The sequence below is a fragment of the Equus quagga genome, chromosome 6 (assembly GCF_021613505.1).
Source record: "Equus quagga isolate Etosha38 chromosome 6, UCLA_HA_Equagga_1.0, whole genome shotgun sequence".
In the NCBI taxonomy this organism is placed as follows: domain Eukaryota; kingdom Metazoa; phylum Chordata; class Mammalia; order Perissodactyla; family Equidae; genus Equus; species Equus quagga.
The window spans coordinates 11,093,034-11,112,879 of NC_060272.1; the positions used below are offsets into that span (position 1 = coordinate 11,093,034).

General features: G+C 39.0%; 1 protein-coding gene across 1 annotated transcript in view; it reads right to left on the reverse strand.

Annotated features, from left to right (window-relative positions):
- LOC124241216 (DNA excision repair protein ERCC-5-like) overlaps positions 1-19,846 on the reverse strand; it is a 68,752-nt gene that overhangs the window by 20,690 nt on the left and 28,216 nt on the right. The window contains exons 8-15 of the mRNA XM_046664836.1: positions 18,154-18,286; positions 16,109-16,195; positions 14,954-15,050; positions 13,888-14,119; positions 3,656-3,831; positions 2,175-2,290; positions 1,428-1,514; positions 48-108 (exon numbers count right to left, since the gene is read on the reverse strand). Coding sequence (XP_046520792.1) covers positions 48-108; positions 1,428-1,514; positions 2,175-2,290; positions 3,656-3,831; positions 13,888-14,119; positions 14,954-15,050; positions 16,109-16,195; positions 18,154-18,286 — 989 coding nt within the window. The remainder of the gene's footprint in view (positions 1-47; positions 109-1,427; positions 1,515-2,174; positions 2,291-3,655; positions 3,832-13,887; positions 14,120-14,953; positions 15,051-16,108; positions 16,196-18,153; positions 18,287-19,846) is intronic.

Sequence of the window (19,846 nt, forward strand, 5' to 3'; positions counted from 1 at the left end):
ATTTCCTATAATAGAATAAATTCTGAATTCAAATATTATTTAAATACCTGTAATGCTTGTTTTTGATTCATTCTTTCTTGCCATTCTTTTTCGTCTTCCTCTTCTGAACTGAAAATCAAGCATAGATTTATAATACCTGTGATTTAATGACTATTTACAAAAATATTTCTTGGTAGTTATAAGGGCTGCAATGATGAATAAGATGGCAAGATATGTGCCGTCTTTGGTCTCACAGTCTGGTTTGGGACACGTTTAAATGAGCAATTACAATATGATGTAACAGCTTCCATCACAAGGGAAGAGCAGGCTGCTGGAGGTGTGATAAGGAGAGTTAGCTCACCCCCATCTGGCAGGTCCTGAAAATTTTCAGGAATCTCCTGCAGTTGCACTGCTTGGACTTCACCATAAAAACGTGAGGGGTCTAGTTGTAGGGTACGGGGAAAGTTCACAGAGAAAAGTGTACCAGGCAGAAGAACTAAGTTCCACAAACATCTGAAAAGGAGGAAAAGAAAGCCTGCCTGTGGATGAAGAGGGAAAGCGATGAGGTTGGAGAAGCATGTGCTTAAGGGGTTGAAGCTTTCTCCTAGAGAAATGAGAAGCCAGGAAGTGTTGTAAGCAAGGAAATGATGATATCAGATTTGGGTTCTAATAGATTCCACGTTACAAAGCAGAGACAGGGCTTGCCAGGGAGGGATTGCTGCAAAAGGGTAAGATCAAAGACAGAGACAGAGAAAGAAGTTCAGAAGCCATTACAGTAACCTAGAGACACGATGATGGAGGCAGTGATAAAGATAAAGAGAACTGGGTTGATTCAAAAGCTACTTGGCCTTTCGGGAGGTCCTGGAAAGGGAATGGGGACGGGTGGGGGGCAGAGATAAACTGTCTGACCCTCCACCTGCAAGTCAGCCACAGAAGCTACTGACGATTAACAGCCAGCCTGAGGAAGAGTCCACAGAGGAGCCTGAGAAGGAGGGGCCAGAGAGGTTCCAAGACAGCACAACAGCACAGGTGGACGCTGTCATTAACTGCAGCCACAAAGTCCAGTAAGCTGAGAGCGGCTGACAACTGCAAAGCATCTACTAGATCCAGCAAGGAAGATGTTGTGTGTGGTCTTTTAGGATGCTGGTGTCAGAGCTGAGAAACAGGCAGATAGCACGTGTGAGAAAAACTAAAATTCATGTCATTGCGAACTATAAACCAACAGTGCTAGCACAGGCTCACAGAATGAAAAAGAAACAAACCCTCCCAAACCATCAAAACACAAAAAGTTAGTAAATAAAAAATTTAGTCTTTAAAAAATGTTCTAAAAGGTGTCAAGAATACAAATTTCAGATGTGTTAATTTCCACACGCCTTAGGTAGATGAAACATAAAGGTTTAAATCTGTCTGAATACAGCCATAATTAATATTTTTAAATAAACATTTACCTATTTTTTTCTTCTTCTTGTAAAGGTGGCAAAACATAGATGTCATCCTCTCTTTGAACCTGAGTAAGACTGGGTAGTGCTTCATCTCTGTAAAGTACACATGGACTTAGATGACAGGAAATAGAGGTCTGACTCAATCATACCCCTCCATTGATTACACCAACCCTACTGAGAAGGTGAGAAGGTGAAAACACAGGGGCAAGGGGTCACCCCTGCCGACCCAGCTGCCCAGGCCGCTGCTGCAGGAATAAGTGCAGCCTCGAGAAACAGAGAACTCCTTAGAGCCTCGGCCACAGCCTCAACTGCAGGCACACAGCAGAGTGTTATAAGAGTAAAATGTGGGGGCCAGGCCCATGGCTGAGTGGCTCAGCTTTGGTGGCTCAGGTTCATGGGTTTGGATCCCAGGTGTGACCTACTCCACTTGTCAGCCTGCTGTGGAGGTGTCCCCCATACAAAGTAGGGGAAGACTGGCACAGATGCTACTTCAGAGCTAATCTTCCTCACAAAAAAAGAAAAGAAAAAAACGTAAAACATGCCTGCAATGCAACACTACCGCTTTTCTTCCTCATTATTCTCACAGGACAGAACTTTCACAACTCCAAATTACTAGGTCAAATGGACATCCCACTTATTCCTCTCACCCCAGCCTCTATTTTCTGCTGAGAGTTAAATTAGGGAAAGGGAACCATAGGAATCCAATGCAAAAATTAAAATTTGTAAAATGTATGTAATTTCTTTCCCTCTTGCCTTTTGCTTTTTAAGGCACTTTTGATAGCTTGTCTCTTCAAAAATGTTTTCAAAAGCTTCTCTGTAGTCTTTCTGGAGTCACTGGTTGCCAAATCCTTTCTGTGCCTTCTCTTAGCCTGTAAAAAGAAACAATGTAAGATTTTACTTCAGGGTGTTAGTATATTAAAAACACTTGTGATTTTTTTCCACAGAATTGGGTTTGTCAAAGCTTTCAGACCATGCCTGTTTCAGTATTTCCTCCTAATTGCTGTCTCAGTATCTTTAGGTTTCTGCTCTGTAAAGGACACCCAGAGTTGCCATCCATGACCTAATAGGTTGGCTATTCTACAACACATTTGGAAACTATTTATTTACTTTGTTTCTTTCAAATGTCCTTTAATGTCCCCCAAGAAGCCTAAAGCTTAATGATATATAATTAAGTAAATGCTTCCCAAAAGGGATTATTATATTAATTAACTAATTTATTCTTCAAATGTCACTGTTATGCTAAAACCAATTTCTGATACTGATTTTTACAAGAATACATTACTTATATGTAACTCTGTCCTTCAACATTCAAGAGTAAGTCATAAGAAATCCTAAAATGTATAGAAATATCTTGTAAGAAATGTCCAAGTAGGGAAAAGCGGAATAGTCTTTGTGCTTACAGTTGAATCAAGGCAGAAATACCAAAACATCTTTGCCTTCCTACTCCTTCCCAAAAGGTACAGTACTTGGCTAATTAAAAACTGCAACATTCACGACTAGACCTTTTACTGAGGCTACAATGTCCCCGAGCATTTACAAACCCTTACTTGTATCCTACGTCCTCACTTACTGAGACAGCATCTGTCTGGTAAGATGACAAAGTGATGAGTTGGCATTTTCACACATCAAAGTCATATATCCAAATGGGTGCTGTCTTTCCGGGGGTAAACAATTACTCCAAAGTTCACAACATTTTTCAAACAGCGTTTTAAGTTATTTTCAAATAAAGAAACTCATTCTCATTCTTTTATATCCTGTCCAATTTCCTTGCTTGATAGTCCACTTTAATCACACTTGGCCCCTCATAACATTGCTTACTCCTGAAATCCAATTCGCCTTTGAAAGAAGGCATGTTATCCCTGAGGGTCCTGACCTCAGACTCAGGGAGGTGCTTCCCCAATAAGTTTCCAATAATGCTCAGTGGCACGGCTGGAATACGTGGAAAATACCTGAGAAGATACTCTAAAGAGAAAACTCTCAATTGTAAGAATTTTAGTAGTTTTATGAAAAGTTAAATTGTATCACTGCATCCATGATGTATTCTCACAAATAAACCTTTTTTTAAAAGAAAAAGTGTTTATTTGTTCAAGATAAATGAAAACAGTTGAAATGAAACTGCACATGTCAAAATAAGTCTTGATTTCCAAAATTCGGAAGAAAAAAACTAAACTTGTATGTGAACTTTTCTTTCTTTCAAAGAATGCAGGAAGAAAAAAAAAATAGCTGACTCTTACCAAAGTCTGTTTCTTCAACAGTGGAGCGTCCCCATCAAACACAAAAATAGGACGAATTCGAAAAAACAAGAGTTTGCAGAGCCGATGAAACAAAGTGAGAAGATGAGCATTTTCTATCGAGTTCCCATGGTGATCCCGGACTCCTTTAAGGGCTTGGTTTAACCAAATGCTAATATCTGGAAGAATTGTTAATGGAAAACATTCTGGAACTTCTTCCCTCCCCTTCAGAATTTCAGTTTCCTAATAACTGAGATCATCCAAATGTTGGAACTACGTACTCATCATAATTCATTGGAAATTGAGAAATGTTTAGCACTGATGAAATCTACCTAACGTCAGTTAAACCCACTTGAGCCCCTGTTACTACTATTCACATACTGAATTTTAAAACCTTACATAGACAGATGTATCCTTTAAAAGGTCTAATTGCAAAGAATTGCTTCTTTAAAAAAACTAATGATCGCCACAGAATTTTAGTAAATTAACCCGCCTCTTTTGGAGAACAATTTGGCAATTCATAGCAAAAAACTTGCATTCTATCTTACCCAAAAATTCCACTTCCAGACATTTACCCTCAGGAAATCATCACAGATTTACAATATGAGCTACTTGTAAGAATGCTTGCTTATAATAATGAAAATATGAAAAAGAAACAATGTAAACAATGTTTACAAAACAATGTTTAATGTAAAAATTTTCCAACTGGTCTTTTTTTAAAACTAAATTACGATATACTGATTTGCTGGAATACCAAAGAATCCTTAAAAATGGAAGTTGGCAGAAGCATATATAGTGATAAGGAAGACAGTCACAAATTATTATTAAAAGAAATAAGACAGATTACAAAAGTATGGAAAGTATAATTCTGTTTTGTAACACACGCAATATATTATATATAAAAAACTAGAAGTTCAGACATCAAAATATTAAGAGCCGTTATCTCTGCTGTGATTACAAGTAATTTATGTTTTCCTCTTGGAGTTTTCTCTTATTTTTAAGCTTTTCTAAAAAACCCTTTTTAACAGATTAGTCTCTCTTTGTCCTAAGTCAGAGGGCCATGGCACTGCTGGTTTTCCTGCTCTCAATCTCTGCCAGTTCCTCGAACTCACCACTGAAGTGCTGACTTCAGCAGTGACCCCACTCAGGCCCTCCTCTTTCCTCCTGCCTGCTCTAGCTACCCAGGCTGGCTCAGCACCCCATACCACACCCTCTCCTCATGTGCATGCCTGCCCCAGAGCTCTCCCCGACCCCCAGACTGGATATCCTATTTGACATCTCCTGGCGCCTCAGACATTTCAAACTTAACGTGATCAACACTGAACTCAATGTCTTCTCACTAGGCTGCTCATGCCATTTCAGTGAATGCACCTCCATTCACTGAGCCAGAATTCTCGAATGTCATCCTATATACTCCTTTCATCCAGCCATTTCCAGGTCCTATCAATTCTACCTTCTACTCTATCTTGAAGGTATGTATTAGATTTCTTCAACATAGCTTCAGTGAAAACCCTTCAAAAACTTCCCATTGCCTTGAGGATAATATCTACAACTTCTCAGGGTGCAAGAGCCCTGAATTATCTGGCCTCTGCTCATTTCAAGCCACTGGGCTTTTTTTCAAACCCTGGAAATCAGTAAGCTCCTTCCTGCCTCCGAGGTCTTCTGACATGCTCCTTCCTCTGCCTAAAGCAGTTTCTCCCTCTCTTGTCCTAGTAATCTCCTACTTGTAAGTCTCAGTTATGGGTCACTGCCTCAGCCCAGTGACCCAAAGACTTCCAGCTATACACTCCTATTCAAAAACGCCTGCTTATTACCTGGTGGAAATCCTTCCATGCCCTGGGGATACAGCACTGAACAAAACAAAGCACTTGCACTTGTGGAGTTTACAATCTAGTGGGGGAGAAAACCAGACTGTGAGCTCCATGGCATGTCTAGACCACACTTCTGTGCACTGCCCTCCCTTTCACAGGGCATAGAAGAAGCAACAAGGATCTGCTATTAAATGAATTAAACAGTTAAATATTTAAATGAATGTACATTACCTAACTTACTACCATAAAAAATTAGACCCACCAACAATTAACTGAATATACATTATGCAACAAAATAACTAGTGTAAAGTAAGCTATCATTATACTCATTCCTATAACATTTGACTGCTACTATGTACCAGGCACATCCAAGATCCTAGGGATAGAACAGCAAACAACACAGCCATGAACAAAACAGATAAGGTCCCTATCCCCAAGAAGCTTACATTCTAATGGAGAAGACAGACAATTAAAAAATAAAGTAATAGCTATACAATACGTTAGGTTGCCAGTCAGTGCCAAGAACAAAATAAACAGAGTAAAAGGACAAGAGTGACTGGGGGGTCAATGGCTCCAATTGTTATGGAAATCCTATCAAAAGAAGTAACAGAGACCTGAATGAACAAGAGGAGTGAGGGAGTAAACTCTCAAGAGGAACAGCAGAGACAAGAGGAACAGCAAATACAAATGACTTGGGACAGAAGCACATCTCTGTTTAAGGGCAATGTGGCAAGAGCACAGTGAGAGGAGCAATGGCAGAAGTTGATGTGTGTACAGACGCTGTAAGGTTTCCAGAACGTGACCTAAGGGTCACCCTGGTGGGCATGTGAATAATAAACTATAAGGAAACCAGTTTTAAAACTAGTTACAATAGCCCAAGTGAAAGCAGATGGTGGTGGCAGACATGACGAGAAGTGGTCGGATAAAGGATCCATCTTGGAAGGAGGATCTGGTGTTGACCTAGCTCTGCCCTGCACTGGATAAACGCTTCTGCTTGCTACAGTACTGTATAGGATTAAACAAGTCTCTATTTAGCCCATTACTTTAGATTTTATAATCAAATGAGAAAACTTAATTTCAGATCTCAACTCTGCTATCCTTCAGAACTGGTTATGAGGCTTCTGAAACATAGATTACTAAATACAGATATGTCTAAAACTCTAAATCAAAGAGACTGAGATGGGTCTTTTTTTTCTTAATTAATCATAGGTAGTGCCAATTCTCAGCTAGGACTGAGAATTGCAGCTTGAGGTCCTTAAAGAACATATAAAATTAGGTAATCTGAAGATATCTACATAATTCTTCATGTCTAATTTGAATAAGTTTATCAAAGGCAACTTTAAATTTATTCCAGAAAAGTTAAATCTGCAGCAAAGCCAAAAATCATTTTACAATAAGACCCAAAGGACCAATAACATTTTGAAACAAAAAGTGAATTCCTTTAGTTCTATTGTTAGGTGGCTGAAAATTTAATTAATCTCTATTAGTATGCATAAAGAGATTTAAATGGATTTTACAAATGTTAAAGTCCATAAGAGACAAAAGTTAACATGTTAACTTTTCATTATTCGACAAAGACACTTAGATTGTGTAAATACATAAAACACTCAGCTATAGATGGTAAAAAGGCCAACAATTTATTATAGGGATCCAAGAGTAAATTATGAACCTGTTACAGTCATAGGTAATTTCTTAACTAACAAGTAAAACAAAAAAAAAATATGAATATATTTCAGATATTTGAATTTTCATGAAAATGAAACAAAGCAAAATCAATTGTAGAACAAGCAAATATTCTCCTTTTACATATATATATACATATATATATGAAGTTATCATTATAAGTGGAATTATCTTTGATAGTCCTCTTTAAATGACTCATTCTCTCAGAAAAGCCTAATAAGCTCGTTAAAATGATTTCATGTCCCAAAAGAGCCTCTGAGCCATCTAAAAATAGATAATCTAAATTAAATGCTTTACCTTTCCTTACTCTCGACAACCTCCCAAAAAGTTAGAATGCTGAATTTGATGTGTAATATCAATACTTTTACAAGTTACTAATCATTCATACGGGTTGCAAAGTAAAATGACCTAAATCTTTGCTGAAGTTTTAAGGGTTCCTGTCACTGAAAACTGTCCTTTCATTCACATACAGTTCTAGGAAGAAAATCTTTACAAAGCAGTGATTTGAGGACCCACTAGAGGGCAGCAACAGCACACATGCTTTAAAAAAAAAAAAAACCTTTTCCTTTCCCTCACCCAACGTACCCCGCATACAAACTTTTAACTAAGCCAAAATTCCATACAGATTATCTCAAGATTACTCACTTTGCAAAAAAAATAATAATCTTACTTTATTTAAAAAATTATCAGCGTTCCATTATGTATAAATTGTCTACATACTAAAGAATAATGGCTCCTCAGCCAATGACTCCTTTGTCTCAACTCCCACTTACTCTTACATTGCATTTACCACTCCACAGCAATTATTTATATGCCTCTCTTCTTCACCCAGCGTATGAGCTCCTAGGCTCATAGATTCCCAATCAGGGAACTGGTGTAAGGTACCACCAGCTTCTGAAACAGAATACACACTCAAAGAAAAAAAAAGCGACGAATGCTTGAATAAAAAGACCAAAATTTCAGAAATACCATTCACATGTTTTGATGATGAAAAAAACACATTTCATTCTAAAAGAAACACACACAAAACCCCAGCCAAACATGCACACAAACAACAGTCCTTAAAAAAGTCCATCACAGGGCTGGGAGAAAAATAATTCACTGCATAACTTTTTAAATCTTTTTAATGTACTATATGAATTTCGTATTCCAAAAACTTTAAAAATAAAGTTATATACGTATGTAAATACAAATACAGAGTCAAACACTGGTCCACACGACCCTTCCTCTCTCTAATAAATAAACATAAATGGAGCAAGACTCAGGACAGCAGGGAAAACTACTGGAAGGAAGTCTCCTTCGTTTTCTCCATGCTGACCTCCCAACTAAGATAATACTTTTAAGATTTACAATATTAACAGTGTTACGCACTATTCTTAGCTTCTTTCATTTAAATAATCCCTTTATTCTTCATACCAACCGTGTGTAGATACTACTATCGCCTCCACTTTGCAGACGCGAGAACTAACGCAGAGAGAGGCGTAAAGTACCGCCCCTAATGATAAAACCTGAACTCCGATCCAGAGCAGTATGACTGCAAAGCCGGAGAAAAGCTGACACTTTGAAAGAGAACATCCTGAAGGAGATTCTAGAGCTACGCCCTGGGTGAGACCGTCATCCCCCCAACAGCGCTCTGCGGCCGCCCCACGGAGAACGCGGAGTGAGCACCCGACGCGCATCACTGCATCCCAAGCACCGAAGCCGCGTTAAGGATACCCACGGCGAGGATCTTCCCTTCCAGCGTCTCCGGGCTGACCTGGCGCCCCGAGCACTCCAGCAGCTTCCAGAGCCCCTGAACTCCCATGGGTGTCCGCGGAGCGCAACTCGGGGGCGGGGTCGCGGGAGACTTCTTATCCCAATCCTACAACCAGCCGCGCCACCGCCCCTGACCACGGGAAGAGCTCCCCCTGCTCCCACTCTGGAAAGATGGAAAATAATAAAGAGCCAGAGGTTTTCCAAAGGAAGCTGGCACCAGCGGGAACAGCACTTCCCAGCGGCTGACACTGCCTCCCGGAAGACAGACGGGACCAGAGAATGGCCGGTGGCGAGGAGAAGACGCAGCTCTTCGTCTCGCCCCGTGCTTCGGCCCAAACGTTTGCACTCTAACGGAAGACCGGGGCGAGGGCACAGCGCCGGCGAGACAAACAGCCAGAAGACGTGCCTCCGCCGCTGCCTAAAGTCTTTTCGAATGAGTGCGTAAACCCTCCCGAAATGGAGCCTCACGGCTTCCGTCTAATACAATGCTCAGGGCGGAAGTCCTGCCTCACTGCGTGGACGTATATTTGCTGCGCCGTTGCACTCCGGCAGTGAGGGGGCGGTCCAGCCCCAGCGTTGGTGTTGCGTTAGCTCTGTGCTTCCTGCACGCTGGCGTGTTTTGGCGGGTAAACGTTGAAACGATGCGCCAATTCTGTCTTTGCTGAGGTGACGGTTTTCTGCGCTCTTTTTCAGTATCAGTTTCTCCCTACTGGGCCGCCCGTTGTGCAAACTTTATACTGTTTTACACGTGAAGTGACAACAGGAAGGGGGAGGCTTTGTTGGTGTTTTTAATTTAATAAGTATTTGTCCGAGGACTTGTAGTAACTAGATAGTAATGTGATTTAAAGCCTTAACCCTTGAAGTAGAGTTTTCTCTAGCATCTGAAATTTAGGATTCCATGACTTGTAGGTCGGAAATGACAGGAAACTAATTGCCAGGGTATCTCCTGGAACGGCGGTCGCTCTGGACTGGTCAGGCCAAGACTCAGATCCCGACCACACCACATTATAGTGTTGAGCTTTGTCCGAGTAAACATTTGTTCAGAACTTCTGTTTCTTTGTCTGTAAACTGTGCATAAAACCAATCTCGCAGGCTATTTTGCCTAGGATCAGAGGTGATGCATGCGAAGCCAAGTACTTAGCACTAGCAGTTAATAAATGATAGTCTTATCATACATATTGGTTCAAATTGGAACTATTGAAACTAGATTCAAATTGAGTGAAAAGGTTGATTTAAATGAACAGGTAATTTTGTTAAAGCAATCCTTTATGACAAAACTCTATCAAAAATTAGTTTTTAACAAAACTATTTCTATGCCCAAAGAGATGATTCACAGTAGCCACGTTTAGTTGACCTAGTCACAACTAAATAGTCTATCAGGGGTAATCCTGACAAAGGTTTTTTTTTGCGTTAACTCCGTGTGTGAAGTAATTCTCAGAAATTGTTCCAAGTTGTGTTTTACAGATTAATATAATTGCCTATTTTTGTCTCCTCCCACGGTAGACTGTAAACTTTTTGAAGCCAAGAACTATTTTGTTGACTTATATCCCCTACTCCTGGCACTTAACAGGAATTACATAAATACACCTAAATGAACTCTTTCAGCTTCTAGTCTAAAGCTCTGCAGTGCATCTTGCACCCTGCTGAAAGAGAACCTCCTCTCAGGTCAGGCAGAGGTTAGTCCAGATCCCTTCTGAGCTACATAATAACCGCGTATTAATGGGCTGAATTTTGTCCCCCTCCAAAATTCCTATGTTGAAGCCCTAACCCTCGGTACCTCAGAATGTGACTGTATTTGGAGGTAGGGCCTTTTAAAAGGTGATTAAGTTAAAATGAGGCCCTTAGGGTAAGCCTAACCCAATCTAACTGGTGTTCTAATAAGAAGAGGAAATTTGGACACACGGAGACACCAGGGATGTGTACATAAAGGAAAGACCTTGTGAGGACCCAGCAAGAGGCAGCCTTCTGCAAGCCAAGGAGAAAGGCTGAGGACAACCCAAACCTGTCACCACTTTGATCTTGGACTTCTAGCTTCCAGAACTGTGAGAAAATAACTCTCTGATTAAGCCACCTGGTCCATGGTATTTGTTATGGTAGCCCTAGCAAACTAAGACACTCTATGACCGTGAGCAAGTTTCTTCAGCAGTGAGAGTCTGTGAATAAAATGGAGATGCCACTGTCTTCTTGGGGTTGCTCTGAGATCAGTAAATTTAACATTTAACATGAAACACCTACTAGCTAAAGGTGCTCAAAATTAGTTTGTTGAGTGACTGACTGAGGGAGAAAATCCTACGAGTAAAACTGAGATAGAGAGAGTGATGGATCCTAGAGTACCTTGCTTGAGCCCCTCCAGTGTCTGGGAGAAGGCAAGTTAGGAAGTGTTAGAGCTGCTGCACCAGCTTGCCCTAATGATGGGGCATAGTACTGAAAAGGAACATTTCAGGATTTGATCTAAATGAACATTTCTTACTACCAGAGAGCTGGGCAAAAACAAACAGCCAATGTGTGCATTTGAATACTATAAATGCTTTTAAAACCAGAGCAACATTTCTTGAATACAAATATTCTTCTGAAGGAACAGCAACTAAGGTGGATATTTGATTTACAAGGAATTGGCTCTTTTAGGTACTGTTTAAAGGGCTCTCTATCAAGATTCTGAACAGTAAAATGTACATCTTTTGGAGTAGTAATAATAGCAAGCACTTAAATAGCAATTCCTATTTACAAAGCACTGTTCTAAACATTTTACATATATTAACTTATTTAGTCTTCAATTTATAAAGTAGATACTGTTATTCTCATTTTACTAATGAGGAAATAAGCACAGAAAAATTCATCTTAACTTGCCCAACATGATACAGCTAGTAAGAGCAGATCCAGTATTTGAACCTTCAGTGCTTCTCTGGAGACTTCTAAGAAGAGCTGACCAAGAAATTAAATATGACAGGAATGTTACTAATCTTGAAAGAGAAGTGTGCAGTAACTTGCTTATAGTTTCTGGAAAAGTAGTCCTCAGTGTTCTCTTAATAACTGCCGAACTTGTAAGCCAAATTATTAAGTGATCATATATATCAAGACTTTATAAAAATTGTTTATGGCCAATACGTAATCTGTATAAACTCATCCTCTTTTCCTAGGTGTCACTGTGTTCTTTATGTTGCATTTGTCTTCCTTACTTCCAGCTCTTCCTGCCTACCTCATCTGAAATATTTGGTCAAACTCAATGAAATTGCTGATATTCAACCATGTTTAACCTACAAAAATGACATTTCATTTGGTTCAAGCTAATATAAGAATTAAGTTTTCTATTTTCTATTATAAAGTCTTATAGAAATCTAAAATTATAGTCATCATAATGTGTATTGTTCCATTGATTATAAAAATCAGACACAAGATGGCTTCTTATAACACACTACTCAGGCAAATTGTTGTGTACTTCAAACAGAATTATAAGGGTACTCTCCACCTAAAACAAAGATTCAAAACATCCACATGATTAAAAGTAGAAAACAAAACTTTATTTGATGAAAACTTCTTAAAACTTCCAGTGCGAAGTAACAAAATCAGCAACCTACAAATCTCTTTCAGTCCTTTGCATTTCAAGCAAAATAGTCTCTTCAGAAAAATGACCATTTCATAATATATATCCCCTTCTGTAGGCTAGGCATGTCTGAGTGGATAAATGGATATAAAATTCAAAAGAGATGAAAATGAAAATATTTTAAAAATAAAAATCTGAACCCTCTCCTTGAGGTGTATTGCAATATGGTTACCAACATATTCAGCACCTTGTAATAATCAAGTTACTGATTTGAGTCCTGGACCAGCCCCTGAAATGAAAGAAAAAGAGATCCTAGTCCTTCATGAGTCATGGGTTGGCAGCAGAAGAAAATTGGAAAGCAACAAGAGAGGAGCTCAAATATGTGAAATACATACTTTCTGAACTATTTAACACTCACTTCAAACAGCTAGTTGTCTACATGGTTTAAAAAAGGAGTCAGCTCAGAGTTTGAAAGATGGATAGTTGCCCTCTGAGTGACGTGGCATCCTAATGCATCTTTACTGCTGTTATCAACAGATGACTCCATACTGAGAGGCCAATCAGATATCGAAGATCACATTTCACAGATTACCTTGGGTACAGAAACTGGATACCACTTGTTCTTTTACTCTATCCCTAAAACAAGGTTTACTGTAGACTTACAGAAGTCTTTCAAGACCTAAAGTTCTTGTCAATATTGGGTAGTAACGTACCAAGTCAAGAAAATCAAGAATATCCTGAATCAATGCACTAAGTCACCCACTTGCACCAATAGAAAAGATCAGTTTCTTGAGTTTTTTCACTTTTGCCTCTTTATTGAGAATCCTGAGAAAGTTAACCAGGAGAGAAATGAGGCAGGCAAGATACTGCTACAAGTGAAAGAATTACTAGACTCACTAAATAATTTTAAATGAGCTTTAACCATGAGAGAAAACTAGAAATCAATAGCCCCAATGTTTTTTTTTTTTAAAGGCAGATGGTGCCTTACATCTTTAGCTTAGGAATAAACTACTGGCAACAAATTCTGGGGATCATGATGTAAGAAATCATTTCATGCTTAAGTATTTCAAATCCTGATGCTATGAAGAGAATTTGTGTTTGATCCATTTATATGTAATTTTATTGGATTTTGTGAAATTGTCCAGAATGTTTATATACTCTTAAATTTAAAAAGACAATAATCTGTGCTTATCTGCTTATATATCTGAAATCACCCATCATAATCATAAACAAGCCTATTTACTGGAGAACTACAAGGTTATGTTTCTTACCACAAGACCTGTGCCTATTTCATGTAGACTTAGTAAAATCTACTACTGTCTTAATGCAGTCCTGTATAGACCGGTTCCGTGTGTAACACGAGTTTTTCAGTACCCAGCATAATCAGTCATTCCCATCATAATCACTGTAACGCTGGTAGCCATTGTTCCTTCTCTCGTGGATACTGGACATCTTTTTCCATGACGAATCCTGATGGAAACTAGCACTGAAAGACCGTCCCAGACGCCCATGCTGCTTCTTTGAGATATTGTCTTCACTCTCAGATTTGGCAAGTCCCGGGCCATGTGTTGGAGGCTGTGATTCTTGTCTAATGGTTCCAAATCCAAAGTTCCAAAGGCCAAATCTTTGCCAATTAAGTCTCTGGAATGCTATAATGCAATGCAAATTTCCCCCAACCTGAGAAGAAAAAAAAGTTGAGTGAAGAAAATGACAGGAAATGAATTCTACTAATATGTGGGTTTCTATGAATTCCCTTATTTTGTCCCTCTTCTCACTACTTATCCTTTTAGACATCATCAGATCACATTATCCTGCATTCTTCCTGACCAGCTGCCTTTACAAAAATAGCAATGCCCACAAGAGCCAAAATACCTTCCCTCATAAGCTTCTCTACCACTCTCACACTATCACCTCTCCATCTGCCTAATCCAAACAGCAAGATCATTCCTCTTCCTCTCTCTCCAATACAGTCTCACATGGCAGTAGGAATATGTCAATGGGATGTCTCCTTGGTCCACAGACTCTACCATTCCCTGAGAACGGCCCCAGCAGCCTTGTTTGTATACATGGCTCTGCCCCATGGCCACAGTTAATTTGTCTCAGGAGTGAACACCTGACCCAAGTTGGGCCAAGACTGGAATTAGGCCTGAGGCAGGCCAGTCTCAGTCTTGCCTGTTCATCTAGAAGAGAGACATAAAGATGATGATGATCTTTAGGAAGTAAGTAATCAGACAAAAAGAGAGACCAGAACAACATATAACTCCCAGAAGAATGAGTCAGACTAGCTACTTGACCCCTGCTAACCATTCTTTGACCTGGTACCAGTCCGCTCTGAATCCAGGCTATACTCCTTGCCATTCCATTTTAAAGACACGCCTGTATCCTTAAAGTAATTTTCACTTTTCTAAGATGGTCTGAACTGGGTTTCTGTTATTTACAACCTAGACTGCTCAGTAAAATACTGCATTTTGGCAAATTGTTAAATACCTTCAGATATAATGGTGTTCTTACCTTCTTTGTTTTTCGATACTGTAGCCCCCTCTCTAAGTGCCGGATATCTAGATACTCTGGGTTTTGAGTGTTTAGATCAGTAACGATATCTGCCCATCTGTAGTTAAGGGGGAAGAATAAAGCACAGTTTTCTTTAAGTACAAAATGCCATTGTAATGGAACTTTTCACATGAGCAATTTACTACAATATTACCATGGCAGCGAGTCTCTTATATCAGGATTGTTCCACCTACTAAGCTTTAATAAAGTCTTGTTTTTATGACGATTCTGTTTATCCAACTAATGCTAAGGTTCTCAGTTTAAAAATGATTCCTCTCCCTATGAAATATCAACCTGTTGATGACATCCTACAGGCTAAAGTAGAAACTTTCCATATTTCCTTTTTAATTAGAGTCAAGTACATTTTCAAACAATTTAAAAGTTAACATGTCTTTACTTACAGACAACATGATTGATTGTATACAAAATCCAAAGCAATTACAAATTGCTTTGCATTGCAAAACTTACTAGAACTAATAAGTTAATTTGGTAAAGATGCAAGATTTAAGGCCTATGTAGAAAAATCAATTGTATTTTTGTAAACTACCAAGAAATAATTGGGAAGTGAATTTTTTTTTTTTTTTTTTTTGAGGAAGAATAGCCCTGAGCTAACTACTGCCAATCCTCCTCTTTTTGCTGAGGAAGCCTGGCCCTGAGCTAACATCCATGCCCATCTTCCTCTACTTTATATGTGGGACACCTACCACAGCATGGCTTTTGCCAAGCGGTGCCATGTTCGCACCCGGATCCCAACTGGTGAACCCTGGGCCATCGAGAAGCAGAACGTGTGAACTTAACCGCTGCACCACCGGGCTGGCCCAGGAAGTGAATTTTTAAAAAAATCAATTTATAATGCCATCCAAAAAACATAACACACTTAGGGAAAATTTTAACAAAATACATATAAAATTCCATATTGAAAAATACAAAACATTGCTCAGAAAAATTAAAACTTTAATTAAGTGGAGACATCGTCTCTGCTCATAGATTGGAAGATTCCATATTGTTAAAATGTAATTCTCCCCAAACTAAACTATGGATTCTATGGATTCTATCCTAATCAAAATTCCAACAGGCTTTTTAGCAGAAATTGAAAAAAAAAGGAAGTTAACATACTTTTTACAATGAATAGCAGGATGTTTTCTACTTGATTCTCCAATTAAGATCCAATATTCTACTTCTTGTGGTGAGAGGGGCCCCCTGCTAAATATGAAATACATTCACAGTAAGCTTAATAAAAGTCATTAGCTCTCTTGAAAATATTGCTTCAACTATATATTAATAAAAGATATACTAAAGTTTATTCAAAGGTGGCATTTTTACTGCTAGAGTAGATATTGGAGTTTAGGCTGGGGCAAATGTCTAAAGGCCATTGAAAAGAAAGCATACATTTAGGCCTTGATCCCCTATTACTAAATCTAGGGATAAAAAAGTTGAAATATACCACCTCTCAGCATCTTGGAGGAAAAAAAAAAATTCTAGCATGCTACCAGCATTCTTCAGCTACTCTTCTCCTTTCACTGTGCATTCAAAAAGTTTCAAAAGACATCCTAAAAATAAAACCCTAAAGCAGCAATTCACCTGTGGAACTTTTTTTCGTTTTTTGAGGACAATTAGCCCTGAGCTAACATCTGCTGCCAGTCCTCCTCTTTTTGCTGAGGAAGACTGGCCCTGAGCTAACATCTGTGCCCATCTTCCTCTACTTTATATATGGGACGCCTGCCACAGCATGGCTTGACAAGCAGTGTGTGGGTCCGCACCCTGGATCCGAACCAGTGAACCCCGGGCTGCTGAAGTGGAGCACAAGAACTTAACCACTGCGCCACCAGGCCAGCCCCACACCTGTGGAACTTTTAAACATACTGATGCCCTAATCCCACCCCTAGATATTCAAGTAGGACTGGAGTGGAGCGCAGGCAGGGTTTGTACAGATTTAAAAGCATCTCAGGTGACTCAGGTACAGGCAGAGGTGAGGAACTCTCCACTAGACGGTACAAAGTAGGAGTACCTACTTTTTCATGCTTTACATTTGACAGATGTCTGGAGAAAGATGAAGCTGCAGAATGCAACTATAGAAGAAAAGCAATATGCCTCACCTCCAGAGAGATGAATAAAGCTTTTCAGGATTCGGAGAGACCAAGTAGTCTCTCTCGTGCTCCTCATTCACAAAAATACAACGTCCAGCCTCCCACTTCTCCCAGCTGGCTCCTGCCTGTCTCAGGATTCCCCCACTCAGTGCCTTGAGTGGGCCTCAAAGGCTTACTGCCTCCAGCCTCAAAGAGCTCAGCCTATCCCCCCGAGGCCCAGCCATGCTCTCTCAGCCTGACGTTAGGCCCTCACTAAGAGAGCAACGCTGCCTCTTCCCCTTCCTCAGTTACCAATGCCACCACCCAGGAGTCAAACCGGAACCTCAGCCGGCTGAGAATAACTGTGCCTATCGATACTTTACTCAGTCTTCACGGCTTCTGTTTTCTCATTCTCAAATAGGACACCACTTCCTTTGCTTCTAACTATCCTGGCATTATCTCAACCCATCATGAAGAAAACTTGCCAAGGAGGAAAAAAAGTGTTAAAATTCAGTCACCCTCTCTTAATCATGGCTTGTCTCTTCTAAAAAGATACAAGTTTAACTGTATGTAAACATATATAGATAAACTTAAAATACATTTAAATATTTAATTTAAAAAATGTAAATAAATATTAGCTTTGAGCTGCCTTGTAGCCAGGAGGAAAGTGGAACTCCGATAAATTCCCTGTGTTTCGCCATAAGAAAGGAAGTGCTTTTTAATGTACTCAGTTATGACAATCTTCTTGACACCAGATTCCATAATACATTTTCCATGTGGGACACTGGATGAGGACACTGAGACATAATAATGTAAAGTCCTTAACATCATTTTATAATAAACATAAAAGTGATTTTTCAAATGACTTTCTCTTGTCATGACTCTGAACAACAATATCTAAGTGGATGACGTAAGAGCACAATTAACCAAATGGCATTCTGCAAAAGAATAAGCTCAAATGTTTACAGAATAGTACCTGATGTAAGGAAAGCAAATCACCAAGCCGTCCAATTTCTAAGCACTAAATATTTCTTAAACGCTTTCTAAAACACATTTTCCTGATGAAGTATCCACATAAAGTTTGTAAATGCTTACCTGAAGGCTTTATTAGCTTTAACAGGAGTTGCTTCAAAGCCAATTGGACAAAAATAATGATTTTGGCAATGATAGATATAAGCCAACGATTCATCTTTCAGTCCATGAGTTAACTTTGACAAGGCCCCTGGAGCTACAAAAAGCGAAAACAAACTGAAGGACCATAAAGCACTGTTTATGCTTCACACAAATGACTAGTTAAGGACTGAAATACAGAAAAGACATTACGCAAATCACACTGACATTGCTGGGGAAAACGAAAAGCTATTGGTGACACACAATAAATTGATTAATTTATTTTGAGTTTTACCCTTTAGACTGAAATTCAGATAAACTGAATAGCAAACTAAAGAATTGAAATATGTCCTTGCTTACCAAAATCTTCTAATATTATACATACTTGTCTGTGAAATTTAATTACTGTATAAAACGTAATACCTACTGTATACAGCAATGGCCTCAGCTTTTCTGCTTGTACACATCTGTCACTAGAAATTTCTGAATAAGCATGCCCATTATAAGCATTTTTGTTTATAAACTATGTGCATTTACTGCTGTACTAATATGGCTTTATAAAAGATATACAAAAAGTAGGAATTTTAAATTACATTAAAATATATACATTCTGATATGTTCTTCCCGTACCACCATGATCACCTTGCACAGCTCCTGTAGTGGGTACATCCCAATTTGAAGACCACTGAGGTATGTGGATAAATATAAATTCCGGATAATAAAGTTCCCAAAAGGGAAACTTTCCCCGCTACTAACACACAATTTAATCTTTTTACAGAAGTTACACAGACTAGAGGAATAGTTTTCATAAGCCAAGTGATGAGATGAGAACATCTCTTGAGACAGACTCATAGTACCATGGCATCCTCTTATAACTGCTCCTCCTTGTATGTTTCCCAAAGCTATATTAGTTGTGAAGTAATTTCGAAAGTATTACCATAAGAAACAAGCTTTATCAGCTCTCAATACTTAAGGCCATTAACTGCGGTTTCATTAACTTGCATCTCCTGGAAGAAACTAAATTATTCATGAACAAATAACCCATTAAAACTGGAAATCCTAAAAATAGTTGAAGCAGATAAAAGCTTGCAAGTAATGGTTTCTCTGATTGACTTTCCGACCACTGAAATAGTTGATGACCGCTAAGAACAGCAGGTAAATGGCTGTAACAGAGCCAAGGAGGCGGGACCCCACCCCCACCCTTGCAGACACACAAAATTTGTGAATTCCATGGAGACAACATTTCTGTCTTAAACTCTTTCTCCAAGGTTTCATGTAGACCTTTCCCATAGATTTTCACTTCATGGCCTACTGTCAGAGCATACCTGCACAGCAAGGCAATCTTTTCTATTAAAATCTCTATTCCAAAGGATAAATAAGTCTTCCTGCAGTGTTGGTTCAATTACCCTGACAAATTAAAAACTAACACCCAAGGGCAGCTCCAAATGAAGAATATAAGAGCTAAAATTCAGAAGACGGTCAATATTTCATTTTCAGAGTTGCACCTGATTTTAGATAGGTTCCAGGATGGTGAGCAAATGTAAACATACGGATTTAAATTCCTCATAAATTCAATGAATACAAAAGATGTTTATACACATAATTGGTATAGAAAAAACTCTTTAAATCTTTTAAAAATTGTGAAAATGCCAAATAAGTTTTCCCAAATAACTAAACT